Source organism: Erpetoichthys calabaricus, chromosome 11 (genome assembly GCF_900747795.2).
Source record: "Erpetoichthys calabaricus chromosome 11, fErpCal1.3, whole genome shotgun sequence".
Lineage (NCBI taxonomy): Eukaryota > Metazoa > Chordata > Cladistia > Polypteriformes > Polypteridae > Erpetoichthys > Erpetoichthys calabaricus.
The window spans coordinates 142,884,886-142,907,769 of record NC_041404.2 but is presented as its reverse complement, the minus strand read 5'-3'; the positions used below and the strand labels follow the sequence as shown (position 1 = coordinate 142,907,769).

At 42.4% G+C, this 22,884-nt stretch overlaps 1 protein-coding gene across 7 annotated transcripts in view; it reads right to left on the bottom strand.

Annotated features, from left to right (window-relative positions):
• Positions 1–4,871: 4,871 nt before the first annotated feature.
• Positions 4,872–22,884, bottom strand: part of eef2k (eukaryotic elongation factor 2 kinase) — a 100,254-nt gene continuing 82,241 nt past the window's right edge. For 3 of the 7 annotated variants that reach the window (XM_051933655.1, XM_051933654.1, XM_051933656.1), the window contains 5 exons: positions 22,282–22,359; positions 17,558–17,614; positions 17,352–17,411; positions 13,818–13,952; positions 10,551–10,817 (listed from right to left, as the gene is read on the bottom strand). In XM_051933655.1, the coding sequence (XP_051789615.1) occupies positions 10,566–10,817; positions 13,818–13,952; positions 17,352–17,411; positions 17,558–17,614; positions 22,282–22,359 (582 nt within the window). In that variant the 3' untranslated portion in view covers positions 10,551–10,565. Of the gene's footprint in view, positions 5,951–7,239; positions 7,419–8,278; positions 8,406–10,550; positions 10,818–13,817; positions 13,953–17,351; positions 17,412–17,557; positions 17,615–22,281; positions 22,360–22,884 lie in introns of those variants that run through there. The other 4 variants (XM_051933660.1, XM_051933658.1, XM_051933657.1 and 1 more) reach the window with 4 other exon arrangements.

The window sequence follows — 22,884 nt, the reverse complement described above, 5'->3', positions numbered from 1 at the left end:
GTACAGAGAGACTGGTGAATCTTCTGGATTTTTTCATTAAAAAAGGACATTGCAAAATTGAGTTGAGTAAAAGTGAGAAGGTAAAGAATCCGGGGGTTGCATGATATTGTTAAGCAGTGAAAACAATGACTTGGTGTTTCCTTCATTGGAAGAAATAATGAGAGTATAATAGTTAGATTTAGTTTGGGCAATACAGTCCTTGTAATAAAGTACAGTATATGGTTTTTGTACATCTCTTTGCGACCAATGTGCTACTTCATTTTGGCTCACTCTGTATAATAGAGTAAGGCTTGGACATGTTGTTTCGAATCAATCCTACTATTATACTGGCAGGCGTAAAACAGGAGAATGTGAACGGTGTGGGATTAAAGAAACATTCGAGCAATACTTGGTTTGGTGCCAGAAATATGACACGGGAAGACAAACTTTGCTCAAAAAGTTCTGCAATTTTGCAATTTAAAAGAAATACTAATTAATATAACTGAAAACCCAAATCTATTTAAAGCCTTTATTAATTATCTTAAAGACTCAGAAATGTATAGGGCTTTCTAGAGGATTTACAAATTGTAATGTAAACAGGGAATTTATATTGAAACCTCCGCCCAGCAGATGGCAGTAATGGCTTATTGGATATGATCCCAACCTGCCAATATTTGAAAGAAGGTGGTAAGCAGGGTGCAGACACTAGCACTTAAAAGAGTGCTTCAACTGGACATCAGTTTAACCGGCTGCTGAAGCCCCTCAACTTGGATGTGTCACTGCCAACTAGCCTCAAAATGGAGCCTCCACTTGGGTCAGCTTGCAGAAAGCCAGGGGAAATAGTGCGGCCTCTGACCCCAAGAGAGGCTGAGGCAGAGGTGGAGCTGAGCGGCATGCACAAAGGGACAAAGGGATAAGCATCTGGGAGTGCACGGCACCACTGAAGACCTGAGCATCTGGTGGAAAAAGCACTGAAGATGCCAACTGTCTCTTTTAGGGCCACTAACCTGCATCTGAAGTTAGGAAGCTAATTCCATTTCTCTGTCACATCAAGACCAAAAGAGCTCTCTAAGGCCTTTAGAAAGAAGGTTGTGGGTACAAAAATTTGAAATCAATCATTCTTGTCGTATGGTACCAACTTTTGTTTTTTTTCTTCATGTTATTTGTCATGTGTTCATGATGCCATGGCCTGGATGTTATATAATCATTGGTTTCAGTAGCGCCTTGGTGCTCCATGCTTTGATTAGTCAGGTTCCTCCGCTTCACAGGTCGATCTGGGGGTCAGTCCAAATACCTCTGGGTTAAACATGGCCGCGCCACTGAGATCCAGTATCTATTGGGGGAGAATTTTAAGCAGAAGATTCTCTCTTCTGTTGGTAGTGAAAATCGGGCAGTTAGAGCTACCTTTATGGTTTTTAATGTTTGTTCCATCGAATTCTGTTTTTGCATTCTTGGTTTAACGTCTTCTGGTTTAGTTGCTCACAATAATTTTGGGACCTTGTCCGTATCAATTCCATTTTAAGGAAAATCATCTACAAGTGGTGTAGATGTCAAGCAACTGCTAATTTGTCCAGGAGTGGCCAGCTCAGCAAATTCAGCTCAACAGCTGACCGTTTCATACTACGAGAAATCGGGAAAAAAATGTAATCGTAGGATCTGCAGGTAGCTCTTGCAAAAGTTTGTGTGGAAATGCATACATCTACGATCTAAGGTGTGCCAGAAGAAAAGCCTTTGCTGTCCAAAAAGAACATTATATCAAGACAACCTTTGCCATAGAACTACTAGGCAAAGACCGGCATTCTAGTACAATGTGCTGTGGATGTTTGGTAATCGTAACCGTAGATGTGCTTGGCACACAGTGAAGACAGCCTGTGAATCAGGGTGGTGGAAATGTTCTGGTTTGGGGTTGCTTTGCTGCCTCAGTTTGCAGTCGAGTCCGCTATGAATTCTGCATCATATCAAAGTGTGCTTGATGGAGAGTGTGAAGCCATCTGTAAAGGTTTTAAGTTGAACTGGAAATGGACCTTTCAGCACAATCATTACCCAAGGCACACTAGCAAATCCAAAAAGAAGAAATCAGGAGTTCCCTTGAAGGAAATTATTGATATATTTGTAAACATTTGAAGTTCTTTCAAAATTCTTAACCCAGCTCATCACTTAGGGCCTGTGCTGGCCTAAGCCTGCATGTGGAGTATGGGGTCAGGTTTCCTGGGCTGAAACCATATGTAGGCACATCAGTAAAGATTCTGGTATGGTTTGTGGGTTGTTTTTGCTGGCTTCACACCACTTTTTGCGTTGTTCATGACACCTTCTCACAACAGGTATAAGATCCCAGTATGAGGAGGTATATCACACAGCTCTAAATGCACCCCTCCAATACAGTCATGTGAAAAAGTAAGTATACCCTTTCTTTCTTAACATATAAGGAAGAAGCAAGATTTAATCTTCATTTAAATGGTATCTATTGATAAAGGTGATATAACAAATATGCCACATTTATATTTTGTAGTTCATCGTATAATTTAAATATAAATGCAAATTTCTCATGTGGGAGATCTAAATCCACCCCTCCATTTATCAGTACCTCACAGGTGGCGCAATGGTAGTGCTTCTGCTTTGCAGTAAGGAGACTGTGGAAGATTGTGGGTTCGCTTCCCGGTTCCTCCCTGTGTGGATAGCGCTTTGAGTACTGAGAAAAGCGCTATATAAATGTAATGAATTATTATTATTATTATTACCTTAAATACCTCACATTAGAATCTCATCTGAGCCTGTCCTCCTATTTAAACCTTAGATACAGGGGGGGCTCCGCCCCCTGCTCACTTCACTCGCCTACCCCCGGTGTTGGGTATCCTGAAATACATTAATCAAGCTTGTTCGTCTTGGAGCCGTGCCCGCTCTGCTTGCGGCATTTCAGACGCGCATTATAGACGCCTGCGTTCATTGATTTTATCCAGCCGGGCTCGTGTTTTGTATATCCGTCAGTCAAGCTCGTTCGTTTTGAACCCGTGCCTGTTTTGCTTCCGCAGTTTCGAACGCGCGTTGTAGGCGCCTGCGTTCATTGATCTTATCTAGGTGGGCTCGTGTTTGTATCGTTGAGCTGTATTGTGTTTGAATTCGGTGTAAAGTGTTCAGCGGTTTGTAGTCCCAAGCAGCACATTACTCCTAACTTCACCCTGCAGTAGTGCCACTCACAATATGGCGGTGACGCCTGCGCCTTCTGTAGTAGTGCCGCTCACAATATGGCGGTGATGCCTGCGCCTTCCATAGTAGTGCCACTCACAATATGGCGGTGCCGCCTGCGCCTTCCATAGTAGTGCCACTCACAATATGGCGGTGACGCCTGCGCCTTCCGTAGTATCATTGTGGACCTGTGGGGCTGCCATAGCCTCTTCCGTTTGACTCTGGGTTGCAGCGCAGAATCCTCTTTTTTGTATGGCTGTGTCGTTAGTCGTTAGCTATGGGCGCATTGTTGCTTCATTTCTCTTTCACGTCAGTTGAGCTCTTTCGTTTTTGGGCCGCGACTCCTTCGTTTGCGGTGGATACGACTTCGCGTGTGGCCTATGAGACGCGCGCTGTACGCGCCTGCGCAGTATGTCTCATGGTCCCATCGCCGTGTACCTGTGTCCATGCCATCCGGTTTACCATTCTCAGTTAGTAATATAGATTTTGTCTGATTAGCTCCTTGTTGTTGAATTGTGTGTCATCACCACAGAGAGATCGAAAGAGCTCTCCGAGGCCTCCAGAAAGGTAAGGGATTTCAAAAGATCTCCACCCAATTGGAAATCAACTATTCCTCTGCCCAGAAGATCATCCACAAGTGCAGAAGATTTCAAACAACTGTCAACTTAACCAGTTCAGGCCATCCCCAGCAGATTCAGCTTGAAGGCAGAACTGAAGTTGCTGACAGAGGTCTCTAAGAAGGCCAGAATTTCAATCAAGGGACCTCCAGGTAGCTCTTGGCACTGTTGATGTCAGAGTGCACAAATTTACCTTTAGAAAGCATAAATTAGAGCTACATGGAAGGAAGCCTTTGTTGTTCAGAAAAAGCAGTAGAACAAGACTAAGGTTTGCCCATAAACACCTACAAGTAGGCAAAAAGCAGGACTTCTGGAACAGTGCACTCTGGCCAGACAAGGCAGAGACAAAGTTATTGGACCACAGTGCCAGAAGGCATGCTTGGTGCAAACCAAAGACAGCATTTGACCAGGAGAACCAGAGAGCAACTGTAAAATACGGTGGTGCAAATGTTCTGAGATGGGGCTGCTTTGCTGTATCGGGGCCTGGGCAGCTCACCATCACAGAATCAGCTAGGACTTCTTCATTGAAGATAATGCAAGGCCATCTGTCAGAAGAATGAAGCTCAACAGAAAGTGGGCCTTGCAACGTGACAGTGACCCTAAACATACCAGTAAATCCAATAAGAAACGGCTGGGAAGAAAGAAATGGAGGGTTCTGGAATGGCAAGTCAAAGCCCAGATCTGAGATGCTGTGTGAGGGATTTGAAATGGGATGTGCACAACAACGGCACACGAAAGACACCCCTCAAACAACACACAGCTGAAAGACACCCCTCAAACAACACACAGCTGAAAGAATTCCACATGGAGGAGAGGGAAGAACTTTCTACTAGACTTCTGTGGAACGCCGACTTCAGGAGGCAATGCCTGTTATCAGAGCCAAGGGTGCACTTACTTTTTCCACAGGCAGAAGTGGCATATCTGTTAATTTTCTGTTGAATGAATTATTGCAGATTCTCTTTTTTATTGTTTCAAAAAAGCATTTCATGGGGTGTACTTTTCATGACAGTATATGAGCTCTGTAGTATTGTAGTCAGTGTGCAGTGTGTCGCCAAGAATAAAGAGTCTAAAATGCACAACCACCCAAGAGCAGAAAGTCAAGGCTCCTGTTGCCATATTTATTCCATAAATGCTTCTGTTTATATTCATTCATAACTTTTTTAAAATTCAGACTTTCCTTAGCATAGACAATCTGAGGCAGAATCCCCCACAAGTCATATCCATGCGGACGAGAGCTAAACCACAGCGTGCAACATCAAAACCATTTAGCATACAATAAAGACGAGGAACATGGCAACTTTTCTAATGGAAACCAAAGCCACTAATCATCTGCTTCATTGAAAAGGCGTTCTAAAAGACATTCAAGTTTTTTTTTGTTTTTTTTTTTTTTTTGTAAACATTTTCTTATTTTAGTATTTTTTTTTTTAATGTACAATATCAAAAGAGAATTATTTTCGGGGCTGCTCAAGGAAAAAGCAACCCGTTTTCTTGTATGAACGTAAAGAGAATATGCAGAAGTCGAGCACAGCAGCCAACAAATACAAAAGCAGCTCAAAAGCTGGGAGGTCGGGGGGGGGGGGGGGGGGGGGGGGATTCTGGGATAGAGAGGGAGTATGTGGAGGTGGGAAACGCAGGGGCTTAAAAATCAGCAGAGAACTTCCAAACAGGCCCCCCAACTCTTATTACAGGCTGCAATTCTGTAAAAGTACTTGTAAATATATAAAAATTTTCCATAAAATATATACTTTTTTTTTTTTTGCAGAAAATAAACATTAAAGAAAGACATGAGACAAAAAAAAAAGGGAGACAAAAGAGTTCAAGAACTTGGTAACAGTCAGCTGAAGGGCTGCTTCCCCATCTGACACCTGGAAGTGCAGAGAGATAAGCTGAGACCACCGACCCTGCTTGATGCTGAGGCGTCAACCAGAAAGACGTCCTTCAAGAGCCACCGTCATGGCGGAGGTGAGCCTTCCCAGACAGATGTGGTGGTCTGCAAATAGACAAGTTGCTTTTGGAGTAGGGGGTCCACATTATATTGATTCTTGCTCTTCTCCCAAGTTCTCACTCCTCCATTGCACCCCAGGCTTCCTCAGCCTTCATGTAGTACTGGTTTGCTAACCGCCCCTTCATGGCTTCCATTGCTGCATCAGCAGCCTCTGTAAACAGGTTGCCTGTTGAACAAGTGGACAAAAGGAAGCAAAAGGGCATAAATATTTGATTTTCCTTTGAAGCAATGTAGGTATGCTGCAAAAAAGGACAAAGAAAATACAAAAATGGTAGAAGAGAGAGCTAGATGTGAAAGGCACAATATCATAGATAGACATATTGATATAAAATGCATAGATATAAAAGGCGTCAATAGATGTGAAAGGTGTTATATAATAGATTTAAAATACACTATATAAGAAACAGCTAGATAGATAGATAGATACATAGATATAAAAGGCACTATATAAGATAGATAATGAAAGGCACCATATAATAGATAGATGTGAAAGGTGTTATATAATAGATTTAAAATACACTATATAAGATAGATATAAAAGGCACTATATAGGATAGATAGATAGTGAAAGCTGCGATGGGTTGGCACCCTGCCCGGGATTGGTTCCTGCCTTGTGCCCTGTGTTGGCTGGGATTGGCTCCAGCAGACCCCCGTGACCCTGTGTTCGGATTCAGCGGGTTGGAAAATGGATGGATGGATAGATACAACCTTGTGCCCTGTGTTGGCTGGGATTGGCTCCAGCAGACCCCCGTGACCCTGTGTTCGGATTCAGCGGGTTGGAAAATGGATCCATCCATCCATTTTCCAACCCGCTGAATCCGAACACAGGGTCACGGGGGTCTGCTGGAGCCAATCCCAGCCAACACAGGGCACAAGGCAGGAACCAATCCCGGGCAGGGTGCCAGCCCACCGCAGCTTTCACTATCTATCTGTCTAGCTGTGTCTTATATAGTGTATTTTAAATCTATTATATAACACCTTTCACATCTATCTATTTAAAATACACTATATAAGACACAGCTAGACAGATAGATATAAAAGGCACTATATAGGCTAGATAATGAAAGGCACTATGTAATAGATGGATAGATGGATGGATGTGAAAGACACTATATAATAGATAGATAGAAAATGAAAGACACTATATCACAGAGATAGACTGAGCTTCATTTGTTCCAAGAGTGAAATTTAGCAATAGCAGTGACAGTAAAATTGTCATGTGTAGAGAGAACAATTACTGTATATCCTCACTGGCATGTCTGACAAACATGCAATAAGTTGCCTTTCTTTGACACCATCATATGTAAGAATGTATTAAAATACTGAACTTCATTTTAATTAACATAAAACACAAATCAGCTTAGCTAATATACTCTTTTATTCACATTACTTAACCTTTTGGAAAAAATCCTTGACTCTATTTACATCTCCATACAACACAAACAGTTGCACTACCTGCTCGCTCGGGGTCTTTATCCAGCAAGAAGCCCCCTTCCAAGTACATCTCTGCCTCTCTAGCCAGGAGAAGGTAGCGGGGTTCATCCTGTATGCCGTCGTATTCACCACCTTCGTCGTAGTCGGTCATGTTGAGCGCCATGTCGTACCAGTGCACCGCTTCCGTCCAGTCTTGATCCCTGCATCAATCACACCAGATGAACACCCACTTAGAGGAGCGGCTCAGACCCTTCCCAGTTATACGGATGGCAGGCAGGAGGACACAGGAGACAATACTGACATGTAGGAAATACAAGGCAAGGTACTCCATGTATGGGTGGGGGGCAACCAAGAAATGGATGAGCAAGTTATCAGTTTGGCGGTAGTTCACTCTTTTGTGAAGCGGATCAGGAGCTGCCCCATTTGGAGTTGGTCTGTTGTATACCATCTCTGGATTAAACTGTGTGCCAGTTTATAGGAAAGACTGGGGCCCATCCGTAAACTTGTAACACTGCCACATAAATATAATATGTTTTTCTGCTGTCAATCGGGTGTTGCGGGGATCGTTCTTACAGCCTGAGATTGACAGCGGTGCCCCAGAGGTGGGACTTCCGGTTTCCTTTTTTTGGGGAGCAATTTGCATAAAGTGCGCTGTCCCTCACCAGAAGTTTATTTCCTCCAGCAGTACTGATGATGGGAGTTTTTGTTTTACTCTCATTCCACTATCATCCATATCTCAACTCAAATTTTAATGGGCATATACTGTCAGGACTTTGTCAACTTGAAATTACTTCGTTTTACAGTGGTTTAACCAAATCTGTAGTTTTATGTGTGTATAATACCTGTAAATGTCCTGCAGCATTCTGAGTACCATACAAAAATAAACTGAACTGAATTTAAAACAAAACAAACAAAAGGAGAAGGTGAAAAATCTCCATAGGTAGAGGCTAAGATGAAATATGGACCTCTATAGCTGTGAGGAAGTAACGCTAATCAGTAAGCCACCATGACACACTTTGTTTTAGAAGAGCACAGTTTTGTGACAATGAACGTGACTAACCTGCCAGGTGCCAAGTTAACTCCAGAGTCAAAGGCACGAGCCACCAGAATCATGCAGGCCCGGTCACCTGCCTCTGCGGCCTGCAGTAAGTAATCAAATCCTTTCTTTCTGTTCTCATCCGAGTCCTGCAGAAAATACATAAAACAAAGAAGCAATAAAACATGCAACCTGTTTCTGGTCAACTATTCTTAAGCATGTGTTTTGGAAACTGACCAAAACTGGTAAGATTGACACATTGAGGAAATCAAACCAAGGCAGAATTAATGACCAAATATCTGAACAAATTTTAGTGCGTGCCCGGGAGACATTTACTGAGCTTCAAGGAGAGGACTGCTGCTCGTCCACAGCACTGGCTGAGTGTGTTTGCTTTTCTTTCACATAACGAAAGAAATTTCAAATAGCTGATGACGCTGCTTTTCTCAGATGTTGACAGTCTTTAGCTGACCCACTCTGCTCAAACTGTACTTTCCCTGTCACACACCACCTTACGATTCTTACAGTGTGCTTGTTGTTTCACTGATGATACTGGGGGTTATAATGTCAGTGTTTTGTGTTCATGTTTTATTTTCTTCACTGCTTTAGACATACTTTTTTTTAAACATGGTCACGCTCATTTTACCCAGTATATTTATCCACCATAATACCAGGTTGAATAGAGCCATCAAACTAAAAAGAAAAGTAGGAGTTCAGGGTGCAGTTTGTACCGTAGTTGGGTGGAAAAGTGGCTAAGACACATGAAGGGGTTGAGGAATCTATTAGAATTGGGTGAGGTTAAGCATGATTGCCCTAATTTGTAAATTCTGGGGCTGCTGCTATTTTTAATATACATAAATGACCTGGATAGAAATATAATAAACAAGCTGGTGTAAGTTTACAGAGGATATCAAGCTGGGTGGAGTAGCAGATAATTTAGAATCCACTGAATCAGTATAGGGGGACTTGGACAGCATACAGGCTTGGGCACATTTGTGGCAGATGGAATTAGTGTAAGTGAATGTTAAGTGTTATATGTTAGAAGTAAAAATGCTAGATCTGAATACAAAATGAGAGGTCTGAAACTTAAAAGTACCACTTATGAGAAGGACCTGGGAGTCATAGTGGACCCCATCACTGTCAACCTCCAGACAGTAATCGGAAACCATTAAGAAGACCAACCGAATGTTAAGTTTGTATAGCGCCCTGATGTTTAGGTGTACAAGTCCAAGGAGGTTACACTCAAGCTTTATAATGCAGTGGTTAGACCTCATTTGAAGTACTGTATGCAGTTTTGGTCACTGGACAACAAAAAAGACATAGCAGTGCTAGAAAAAAGTCTAAAGAAGAGCAACTAGGACTGCAGTGTATGAATTATGATGAAAAGATTTAAGGAGTCTTTTTACTTGTTTTTGCCTCAAAGGTAACATGAGTTTGGCTCAATAGCATCCTCTAGTGCAGTGTTTCTCAACCTTTCTGGTTCTACATGACTTGCCAAGATGGATCCACAAGCACCCCAACCCATCCAACCTCTGACAATAATGCTCAATACACTCTCCCATATTGATCACTGGGAATAGAGGAATGGTGGTGGGGGTCCTTCGAGCGGGATTGTTGTAGCAGTGACCAACTATGAACCTCTACCATAATAAACAGTAGCACGACCCAACAACGGCATCCTGTGACCCATCCGTTTAGAAACACTGCCCTAGAGACCACAGCTGACGTATTTAGTATTTGATTGATAACAACACGCCAGACACACATACTTACCTACCTGTCACATAAAGGAATAGACGAGGAACACTTAATGGAGCTAAAACTTTCACCAAAGAGCGAAGTTTTTAAAATTATGAAAGGAATTAGTCCAGTGGATCTCAGCTGTTACTATAAAACGAGTTCAACAAGAACAATGGGGCACAGTTGGAAACTTGTTAAGGATAATTTCAAACAAATGTAAGGAAGTTTTTCTTTCCACCGAGAACTATACACACCTGGAATAAGTTACCAAGTAGTATGGTGGACAGAAGGACTCTATGGACAATCAAAACTTGACTTGATGTTGTTTTGGAGGTATTAGGTGGATGGGATTGGTGAGCTTTTTTGGACTGAATGGCATGTTCTCGATGAAAAGTTTTTCTAATGTTTCTAATAAAATCTAAGCTTGAGGTTCTGCTTCAGGGTAGCCATCTTATTCAGAGGTCACATCAGCAAAATTTCACCTTATGACCACCAAGTCACTACAGTAGTGTGACAAAAAGGGCTTTAGTTTACCTTCTCAGTTGGCACTTGGAGGGTAATATATAAAATCATGTCACCCAAAAATCACACTGGCAAGCACTTGTTTTATTAGGGTCCACTGACAAAGCCACCCACCTCCAAGGTTTATATCAGTAAGGATGTGATGGGGCAACTGGAAGTACATCAGACCCAGAGCCACAATGGCCTCCAACTCGCCACACAAGGCTGCATGCTCCAGATGGTAGATGGCAGACTCCTGGTCCCACTCCTGATCCTTTTCACAGAAGCGGCCAGCCTCATGGTAGCGGACCATTGCAAGATGAACCTGCAGGAGTAAAGACATGAAGTTAGCTCCATGTGAACACAAAAAGGTTAAACAGATTACCACAGAATGTTGTGTTTAGGTTGCTGTTGGTCCAATGCAAAATACAGGCCATTTGGTGTTTAAATTATTTCATCAGGGAGAGGGAATGTAATGATGGCACAACCCAAAATGGCCAAGGCAATTAATATTGTTCTTTATCAGTATGCTGCTGCTGGAGTATGTGAATTTCCCCTTGGGATTAATAAAGTATCTATCTATCTATCTATCTATCTATCTATCTATCTATCTATCTATCTATCTATCTATCTATCTAATGAAATTGTGCATGTATAATAAATTTGAAGTTAAAATCCAGGTTACATGGCGAGTCAAAAATTTCATCAGGAAGAGAGGTTGTAATTACAAGCGCGATAAATGCATCACTCTGAAACTTCCGAGTTGAAGTTCATCAAATTTTGCATGCATATTACTGTTGGTACAACTTAAAACCTAAACTTGATGGTCTTTTAAACATTCAAATGAGAAATGTGGTTGAAATGTGTGGGGAGTGCCATTTGTGTAGTGGGTTTTGGGGTGGCACAAAACTAAAAGTGCATCATCACAGCAAACTGTTCCAGCTGTTGATAATTAATTTGGTATACTGTTTAGGTTTTGCTAAATGGTTGAGAGACATGGACGCTATCCATTAACCTGAGACGAAGACTGGACTCCTTTGTACTGTGTCTCTCCAGAGAGTCCTTGGGTCCCGTTGGTTTGACTTTGTGTTGCTCATGGAGTCCCGAATGAGGCACATTACCTGCATTGTGAGGGAGCGTCAGTTACGGCACTACGGCCGTGTGGCACGTTTCCCCGAGGGTGATCCAGCTCATAAGATCCTCATTGTTGGGGACCCGAGTGGCTGGACCAGGCCAAGGGGTTGCCCACGTAACACCTGGCTGCGGCAGATAGAGGGGTCATTTCCAGAGGGTGGACCTGGACCGCGTGTCTGCCTGGGGGGGTTGCCAACCAGGATCCCAAGCTGTTTTGTCACGTAGTGGGTGCGCAACACGCTGTACCAGTGCATGCTCCCTAACTTGACTTGTTTAGGTTTGGCACTACTTACATTGAAGGCTACATTCTATGTCAATAATTTAATAGAAATGATAGCATCCAAAGGGGGTGAGATGTGGTGTGATAGGGGACCAACACAAAAGTAGCTATGTCTACATGTATAGTCAATGAGTCAATTATTCAATACGTCATCCAACTTATTAATGTGTGATTAAACATTTATTCGTAAAACTCGCAGTAAACCAGAAAATGCTAAGAAGTAGCATTCATGGTTTCAACTCAATAGGTAGTTATCTCAATTATGGAATCCAAACATACACAATGCGAACAAATTCTTAAATCGTGAAAGCTGAGAAATCCATAGAGAGGTAGCGTGGATGACGGATGTGACAGCCAGCAATGACAAAAGGTCAATATTTTAAACAAATCACATAAATATTTGCCTTCTTACCTTAACCTGTCACACATGTGGGCCTGGGGATCATCTTCCTAGCTCTGCTAAAGTAAGCGGTACCACTCCGGGACAAGATGGGGTGCTGTCGCTAACTGCATCATTTTCCTAACCATAATTCTGAGAAGCCAGCCTAGGAGGTCACCATTTCTGCCCTAGTTACCATATAGTAACACCACATTCTCATACGCATTTAATCTAGGTAGTATTTGGAAGAAGTTAAGTCTAAATAGATAGATAGATAGATACTTTATTAATCCAAGGGGAAATTCACATTATCACACAATCATGAAAGGATGTCAATAAACACTGGTGGCATGGTGGGTTAGCACCTCTACACCAGCTTGATGTCCAGGTCAGGAGTCTCTTATGTGTGGCATTTGTATGGTTTCATGGATTTCCTCCTGCTGTTCATCTCTCTATATCAGGAGTCCTCAATCACGGTCCTGGAGGGCCACAGTGGCTGCAGGTTTTTGCTCCAACCCATTTGCTTAATAAGAAGCCCTTATTGCTCAAGTAACACTTCTGCTTCACTTGAGTTGTCTCGCTTGTTAAGATTTTGAACCCTTATTGCTTATTTTAGTCTTAAATAGCTGTATTCTTCGTTTTTAATTGCTCCTAATTAGCAATAACACACAAATGACAAAAGAGACCAGCATTTCTCCATTTAGCTTGTTACCATTTACACCTGTGTGTGTTTATCATGCACTATTGGGTTTAATTAAATACGTGGAAGGGAAGTGAAGAGAAAAAAGTAAAGGACTGAGAATTACTCCTCCATTTTAGCCTTCCAATCATTTGGATGATATCCATAGAAAGGGGAAGAAAATCGAGGATATGAGAATGACCTGACATGGCAGAGTTAAAGCACAAACAAGCCATGACATTAAATTATTGGCAAGAATTGCTTTCTAATTAAACAACCGGGTTAGAACAAAATCCTGCAGCCACTTCGGCCCTCCAGGACTGTGATTGAGGACCCCTGCTCTATGTGGTGTCCCACTTTACGTGTGACCCCATGGGTTACCTCGACAATGTGGATCACATCATTTAAATACCTGACAGTAAATATAGTATTAACCATGGTGGGCTTGAACTTAGGCAAGCAAAATAAAATGGATAGCTGTAAATATTAAAACAAAAATAAGTGATTTTATAAGATAGTTTAACTTCACAAAGGAAGGCCCTTAACTATTGTAAGAATCTAGCAAGCACCTTTCCTAAAAACATGTTATTGCGTTCATTCATGAGTGAGTGTGACCTTGTGCCATACTAAAATAGAGTCTCATCTTTTTTTAACCATGTATGAAAATTAGTGAGTGAAAGAGTAGGTGGATGGATGAATGGACAAGTTAAGAGTTTATGATCTGTTTTGGTATGTCAAAAAATGGAGGAATTTTGTTCCTGTCATACTGTATGTCCAAGACCTTCCTCAATAGTGGAGGTGTGAATTCCTTAACTTCCATACACAAATTTCCTGTTGTCACTTTCACGGTTACCTTGCCCAGGATCGATTTTCCAATCTTTTTTTCAAGCTCCAGCTCATTCAGCCTCTGCACCTCAACGGCGACACAAGAAGGCCGATGCATGTGTGAGCGGGACGAATGATAGAAGTTCAATCTCTCATCTGTCAGCTGTGTAAGCATCGTTGGACAAGAGAAAAAAAAGAGAAACACATTTCAGGCAAGTGAAAGAACTGAGCCATTTTGGTAAAACAAATAAAGGACACCCGCTGAAATGATATCACAGGGAATGAAGAGAAGAGAGAAATCCTATGAGAGGATATTTATGATTGGAGGTTTCATGCAAGATGGAATCAGGGGGTTAATCACAGTCCCATGCAAATTAGTGTAGATTAGGGGCTCGGGGTAATCTGCCTCATCCTATGCATGGCAACACGTTAGTTGTCTTTAAAGGGCAATGTCTGGTCTGTGTTACCTATAGGTTGAGAGAATTCTGTAAATCCTTCAAAATTTGCTAAGATCTGGTAAAACAATCGGTAGACTGACATAGCATCATCACCAAAGTTCATGTACCGATTCTTATGTCACGTCCAGGGTTTTTTCCCTGGCTTGTATCTGATGTTTGACGTATTACTGGTCATGTTTTGATGTTATTTCTATTAGATTTGTTTATTATGTGTTGTATTTTGTTACTTAAAATGTGTGTCTATACCTTGTGTTGTGTGGGTGGTACTCTCGCAGAAGGTCACATCACAACTCCTGAGACCTCCCTCTAGCTATTTAAGCGACAGGGAAGAGGATGTCATCTGTGATGCACTGAAGTTATAGAATTCTTTTGTAAGTCATTTTTTTATTGTATTGGATTTTTCCAGTACTGGTTTTTGGTCTCCTTTAGCTGTGTTTGTTGGATTACAGCCTTGGATTGCATACTGGGACTCGTTTGCCCAGAGTATACTTTTTGAGCTTTATATTATAATTTATATTTTGAAATAACATTTTGTGGTGGAATAGTAGTAGAACTGCTGCCTCTAAGTAAGGAGATCAGGGTTTACGTCCTAGATTTTCCTAGCATGTTCTTCTCGTGTCTATGGGTTTCCTCCGACAGTCCAAACACATGCATGTCATGTGGACTGGCAACGCTAAATTTACCCAAGTGTGTGTGTGTGTGTGTGTTCACGCTGCGATGGACTGGCTCCCCATCCATGGATTGTCCATGCCTTGCACCCTATTATCTATCTGTTAACTTGCTGGGATAGGGTCCCGCCACCCTGCTCAGGATAACCAATTTTAGAACATGGATAGATGGATGTTCTTTTTGTGGACAGTTTCCTAACCCAAAGTTTTTTTTTTTCATGGCTTTCATTTCCCTGGAGAGTCATTCAGAAATATTTTGGAAAATGTAAATGTATTTTGAAGCTAAAACCCTTTTTAGGCCATGTAGGCCAAAGCAGTCCAGTAAAGTTTGGAGTCAAGCTGCCTGGGGTGAGGTCTAGGGAAGGCCCAACCTGAGTTTTTGAAACCTTTTTTACACCCTTTTACTCATTTCTCTCTGTCTGTGACACAGATGTATGTGATATGGACATCAGGTTACCTCAAGGAACTGCTGATAAAAAAAGTATACTGTCATCATCATTGATAAGAAGTGCCTAGATGATAGTGAAATCTTGGAGGTGGTGGTTTGGGAGTATTTCTTATAGGTTCAAGGGTGGCAACCAGGGTGGCTCATGTATATCTATCAGAAAAAATCCAATTTTCCTACCTTGAAATTATGAAAAGACAGTTGGCTTATACCTCCAGCCAAGTATCTTAAACAACAAGTTGTATTTCTTCTAACTAGCACCCTAACCCTTTGTCTGTTACTAGAGTGCCTCCAAGGATGCTGAACTATGGTGAATGTCCTCCTAATCCTCTCTGGGGCCAAGTGATCACTCACATTAATGCAATTGAAAACAGCCAGTTATTAAACTTAAAGGTCAGACTTCAAGTAAAACTAAATCCTCTTCTCAACCCACAAATAATCTGAAATAATCTTATTAATAATAATAAGCTTGAGGATTTATGAGCAGTTCAGGCATTTGGTAGGCAGACTATGTATGACCCATAAGTGGCCCACTTTCTTTGTCCCAATCAAAAAAAGTGATTTTGGAGAATTATTATTAGATTCCCCTTTTCACTGATAAGGAGTACATACAAAACTGTTTGCTATTGGCTTCTGAAATTGTTTCTGCCCCATTGCACACATTAGGTGCTTTCCCACCGCACAAACATTGTTTTCAGTTCCTGTACGATGTTGGCTCAGGCCCACTGTACAACAGAAACTGCAACCTTTATGCAAAATTTGTGATGTGCAAAGACCAATAATGTGATGTGAAGTGAAACACGTTCACGCGTTCATGGAGGACTCCCAAACCTTACTGCTTTGATGCAGTGTGTGGTGTGGCACCAGGGAGGCGGCTATGAAGAGTAAGTGACCCCTACACCTTATTGCTTCAAAACAATCACAGCTTCACTGGGCAGATTACTGCTTCTATGCGGTGTGTGACCTGGGGCATCAGGGAGGTGGCTAATAAGAGTGATGCGGTGTGAAGTATGGCGCTCCATCTTCACTGATAACTTTCCAAAGTCAAAACTACTAACAGATTGTAACATTTTAAGATGCGAGAGTGATTGTGGTCAACCAATCAGCACAGTTCATTGCCTGAGCCCCACCCACAATAGTTCCTGGTTGAATGAAAGGTACATACCCTGGAGTTGGATCTAAAAGTACCTACTAGGAACTACAAATGGCCTGAGCTACTCTGGTGGGGATGCTACAAAAGTTTCTAAAAAGTCCATGGTTCCTGTGGTGGGAAAGCGCCTGTTAACACATATAGTGTACATGTATAGGGAATAGTCAAAATAAACTGAACTTTGCCTACAAACAGTGAAGATGACAATCACGACAGTGCCAATGGGGGTAGGATGTTGACAGAGAGGTCTAGTGTAGTATATCTTTCACCAGTAAAATGCTTAAATGTCATTCATGATGAAGTGATCAGTGCCTGCTGGTGAGTCGCAGAAGCGGGCACTTCTAATCCCTCCTTTAAGAGCCCCTTGTGCCCAATACACACTGGTATCTGTTAAACGTGTTTGTTCACTGCATCAATTCATTATCTCAGTGATACCTCATAGCACACATTTACAATCACAGCTCCTGTTGAATATGTGCCAATGTTTGCAGACACTGACCATCTTCATCTAAAAGGTGTTGTGTTTTATTTGTGACACAGTCACTTAACTCTTATTCAGTTTACAAATCTTTCCATCACTGCCAGCATCCTATAAGCATCGGCATTCCCACTCTGTTGTCCGGTATGTCCAGTTATAATCATTTTTAACTATACTTCATATGCTATATGCTGTACAGGCAAAATGCTGCCTGTCTGTCTACGTTTCGGCTCACACTTCAGCACACCATCTTGTTTCCATCTACCAACAGGACAAGCAGTACGCTCTTACAGGTTAATCACAGCTTGGGAGGCTGCAGGTGAATAGATAGCACATGCACTTAGACGGCCATGCAAGAATCACCGATTTGTTCTGGGGGCTGTTTTTAGGAGAGGGCTGTTTGATGGTGATGGCGACTCGTCTCTGATGAAGGACAAGAAAGAGGGAGGGAGAGAAATAGAGAAAGTGATGAGAGAGGAACAGATAAGGAGGCCCATCAGGTGTATAGGGTGAGTCAGACAGACGGGGAGAAAGAGAGGGACTGGTTTGGAGGGAAGCCTCGTATTTACCCTTCGGATACTGTCCTCGTCTGACTCACAGCTCCGTCTGTGGGATAAGGAGTTGGCCTATGTGACATGTAAAGAGAGTTCAGAAACGACAGACACAAAACAACACCTTTCTTGCACACAACTTAATGCTCATGCATGTCCCATCACATATGTGCAAGTTATCACATAAGAGTGATTACTGACAGTTTAAAAGACTGTACACTACCCAAAAGACTGAGCTAATGAGCACATACTGCCTCAATAAACACTCCCATCATGCAGCTCAACACCTTCAACAACAGCCTGACCACATTCACTACTGTTCGCACATTATCTGGCTCAATAATACAGTATATAACTGCATACCTATATAATATAACATACAACTATATAACATGTTCAGTAGTAAATAAATGCTCTGTCATATAGACACACACAGACTCACACAGACAGACTTTCTCATGCACAAACATAACCAAATACACACACAAGTATGACTAATTTTCTCACATGTGCGAAACATTCAACAGCTTTCGTGCCAACAAGAAAAAAATACACATTCCTGGATGTCCAAGGTTTCTGCAGGGTGCTCAGATGCAAACCTTGTTTCCAAAAAAGTAGGAATAATATATAAAATGCAAATAATAGCAAAAAGCAATGATCTGGAAATGCTCTTATACCCACATTTAGTTGAAAACAGCGCCTCAAGCCCTACTCGTTTCTCTGCAGGGACCCCACAAGCACTGCTCCCACTACTACTCTCTCTTCTGTTCTTTTTCTGGTTTTCTGTGGTGGCGATCTGCGCCACCACCTGATCAAAGCACCGTGATGTCCCTCCATTGATGGATTAAAGACCAGAAGTCCACGTGACCGTCATCATCAAGTCCTTCCATGAGAACCCTGAATACAATGAGGACTGATTGATGTCATTGATGTTAGGTAGAATGCCTAGAGGGGGCCGGGTGGTCTCATGGCCTGGTACCCCTGCAGATTGAATTTTTTTCTCCAGCTGTTTGGAGTTTTTTTGTTTTTTCTGTCCTCCCTGGCCATCGGACCTTACTGTTATTCTATGTTAATTAGTGTTCTCTTATTTTAATTCCTATTTTGTCTTTTTTTCCTCTTTCTTCTTCATGTAAAGCACTTTGAGCTACATTATTTGTATGAAAATGTGCTATAGAAATAAAGGTTGTTGTTGTTGATCCATCTTCTGCCCGCCGCTATTTCACGGGCTCCAACGAGAGACCACTTGGAGAAGCGTGTCATTCCTTCTCCTTCAGCAGGAGTGACCCTGCCCCTCAACTGCTATATGCTCACAATTTTTGGGTGGCCAAACCCAACCAGCTACCTCCACCCTTTCGGCGCTAGCTCCACCACAATCCTGTCTCTCTCCTTCTCTTTCAGTCATCCCCTTTTGACCTCCATGCTTAGTTCCTTTTTTAACTTTACGTTTTTCCTTTCTGATTCTTTTCTATTCTCTTCTTTCCTGGTTTGGCATCTTCTCATTCTGTTGCCCTTGTCTCTTGCTCAGGCTCCTTTTTATACACTTTATCCAGGCACAGGCACTGTGATCATGGACCCTGTAGCAGAGGAAACTGGCTGTCCGTGTTTATCCGCACGTGAATGCGGGCTCATCAATCTCTCCATCAACACTCTGTAGCTGCTTGACCACGAGACTTAAGTGCACCTATACTCGCCCTGAGCCTCAGCACTCCTTTTGTTTCTATTATAAAAGGAGACAATATATGATTTTCTCGGAGACACTTTAACGTCCCGCAAGACAAGGCAGTGAGACAAACGGAAAGCTGCTGCACAGGCTTTTAGATGATCAACACGCAGCGCGACAAGCAGAACACGCAGCTCGGCAGCAGCAAGACAGCAGCTGATCCGACCGCAGCTCCTTTGCGTGCGTGTAAGCAACCCCCCGCCCCCCCCTTTACAACGCGAGCATCACAGATGCACCCAGGGAGTGGAAGGGGTGGGTAAGCGAAGCAAGCAGGGGGCATAGCCCCCTAGTATTTATTTAAAATCTGTGTCACCACGGACCTACAACGCACCTCATCACACGTCCTTGTTTATTTCCACAAGCCAACTCCAAGCCACATATGGGTGCGTATTACAACAGTGTAGCTTTACTGCCGGAGAGTGCGGGTAAACGGACCGGCCTGCCAGCAGTCAAGACCTGTCGGCCATTGAAAACACGTGCTGCATTATGAAGCGCAAAATATGCCAAGGGAGACACAGGACTGTTGAGCTGCTGAAGACCTATATCAAGTAAGAATGGGGAAAAATGCCACTGTCAACATTACAATTAGGGCATTCAGTTCCCAAACGATAATTGAATTTTATTAAAAGGATGTGACACAGTGGTAAATACGCTTCTGTTACAACTTCTTCCACATTTAGAGTGAGTGTACATTTAGCAAATACATTGATTAGTTTAAACTTCACCTACCTTATCTTCATACCACTTTCAATTTTATATGAGCAAAACAGCATTTACAAATCACCGCTTTCTGCATTTTATATCCTGTCCCAAGTTGTAAAGTAACAAGGGTCCCCAGACTCTGGTGATTGATTGTCTACTTGCATGTTAATGAGTGGCAAGGGCTGGAGGTTGAGTTTGCCTGTTTCTGCTGGGGTGATAGGTCAGATCACACATAGCAGCCAGTTCTGTCTGCACAATGTAAAAATCACCCGTCCAAGCCCAGATATAAATCTAATATACATAAAGCAGACAAAAAAAAAAAACAGCGTCCATCCATCCATCAGGCTGCAGGTTAAAGATAGTGAAGTAAAGCAGCTGGATGATTCTTCAGACAGAGGAGAAGTGAATTTGAACCCCAGAATATTGCTGGGAAAATATAAAATCCCACGAATGAAAAAAAAATAAAAAATTTCTTTTTCAAAACTTAGAGAGTCAAGGCTGGGGGGGGGGGGGGGGGCTGTCAAGAGGCAGGGCCTGTTAAAGCCCATTGCGGCACTTCTTGTGTGATTTTGGGCTATACAAAAATAAATTATATTGTATTATATTGTAAAACCTGGCAGGATCTAATCAATAACATTTTAGAATAAGCATTTAAACTGAAGAAGCAGGTTCTCTCCTCTCTTTAACTCCATTTATCTTTATTCATTTATTAATTTATCTATTTACTTATTTTTACTAGCTTAAAGGGCAGTGCAGTGGTAGCGCTGCTGCCTCGCAGTAAGGAGACCTGGGTTTGCTTTCCGGGTCCTCCCTGCGTGGAGTTTGCATGTTCTCCCTGTGTCTGCGTGGGTTCCCCCCACAGTCCAAAGACATGCAGGTTAGGTACATTGGCGATCCTAAATTGTCCCGTGTGTATGCCCTGCGGTGGGCTGGCGCCCTCCCTGGGGTTTGTTCCTGCTTTGCGTCCAGTGCTGGCTGGGATTGGCTCCAGCAGAACCCCGTGACCCTGTGTTAGGATACAGTGGGTTGGACAATACTGACAGACTGACTAGCTTAAAGTTTTACTCTGCTGGCCTAGCTGTCTTTCTCAGAGGTAGGGGTTGATTTGTTTCACGCCTTTTTTCTTGTAAAAAGTTATTTGTATGGAATGTTATTTAAGATTAAAAAAAAAACTTCTATCACGCATCCTTTTCTTCCTGTCTGCCACTTCTCCCACACTGACTCTGATGTAAACCCCAAGCCACTCAGTATGATAGGAAATACTTGTGACAAGCAGGAAGCATTTTATATTCCATTATTAAAAGAATTCCCTGATGCTGGAAGCATTTCCTCTTTTAAATGAACGGGAGATCGTACAAATGGGAGCTCTGCCAGCTATTCTCATTCCACTGTTATGATATCTCCCCCCATCCCCCCCCCCAAAAAAAACATTAACAGCATTTGGCCTTCACAGAAGGCGTGCTACTGACTAACCTTGATAGTTTACAGCAGCTTCTGACTGTCGTCAAAAATGCCACTGTACTTGTGAAATGGCAAGTTCATCTTGCGGGTCAGACAGAGAGCTCTGAGCTCTAACAGGAAGGCCGACTGCCAAGCTTCTAGAATAATGTCATTGAAATTCTTCACACAGAAGGTGAGAGAGCTCTGGAATGCACTCTTATGACACACTCTGCAATCTGAAAAGCCAAACATTTCTAAGAAGGGGCTAGATGTACGGCTGGTCTGCAGCCTTCTGCAGCTTGAGGTTTTTCTTCAGTTTTTCTTGATGCTCAGTTCCTGAGGTCACCTGTTCACAAATAAAAGGCCAGTGCAATTCTCAGGGACCCCGATGTGCCTGCATGGATGTTACTTTTGGATGTTAATTCTGTGGGAAATGAGCAGGAAATCCTCTGGCTTGTTGCCATTTTGATTAAACGTGTTATAATTTCAAAGGGAGGGCAGAGCAGAGTTCCAGAATGAATGGCCACACATGTGCTAAAAGTAATCAAGTACTACATTTTTGCTCTTAATGCTTATATATGCTAATTCAGCAAAGTTGAAAAGTGGACTGCCTGCAGCTCTGGGCCATAAATGAGGTAAACAAAGAAGAAACTCAGATGTCTGCTACAACAGACTAAAGATGACTCAACCGTTTCATTTATTAGATTCGGCTAAACAATGGGATCTGCAGAACTGCTGGGATTGAGCTGCCATACTGTCTTCTCTACTGAGTCATTGTGGGCACCCCAAACCATTTCTGTACTGATTCTTGTTTTATTATTTGTAAATCTGCAGCTCCAAGCTCACCATTTGCAGCCCAAAGGTAGCTAAGAAACATTACCCTGTCTCTGTGATCGAGATCATCATGGTCCCCACGCCGCTCACTGGGATAGCCACTGTCTCCGCCACTCTCGGAGTCCTGAGAGAAAGTAGAAACACATAGAACAGCATTTAAAACGTCAGCGTTTGAGCTCATTGATCCCACCACCCAACAGCTACATGATGATACAAGTCAGAATTCTACTGCACAGCCTCATTACCCCAGGAACACATTTTACACTTCATTTACAGCATACACCCATTTTGCGATGTGGAAGTTTTACAATACCTCGACACCCGTGTCCTTCTGACCCATCACCATCCTGAAGTGCTCATCCAAGACTATAATGTTTTGTGCGCTGCGTTACCCTCACCACTGGTGACGTCACGTGCTTAACAAACTTACTTACCATCAGTGACAGAGGTGTAGGCTGAAGGCTTACATAACAAAGCCCATGCAGTAAGTGTGCATGTCATTATTATCCCTGGCTAGCTGAAATACCCGGTGTTGCCCGGGAGGAAAATAAAGTGTTTTTTTTTTTTTTATTGTTTGAGAAAAATATAATTAAAAAAAAAACCCATACATTTTTAAAAATAGATTAACCAACAATGAAGACACACTAAT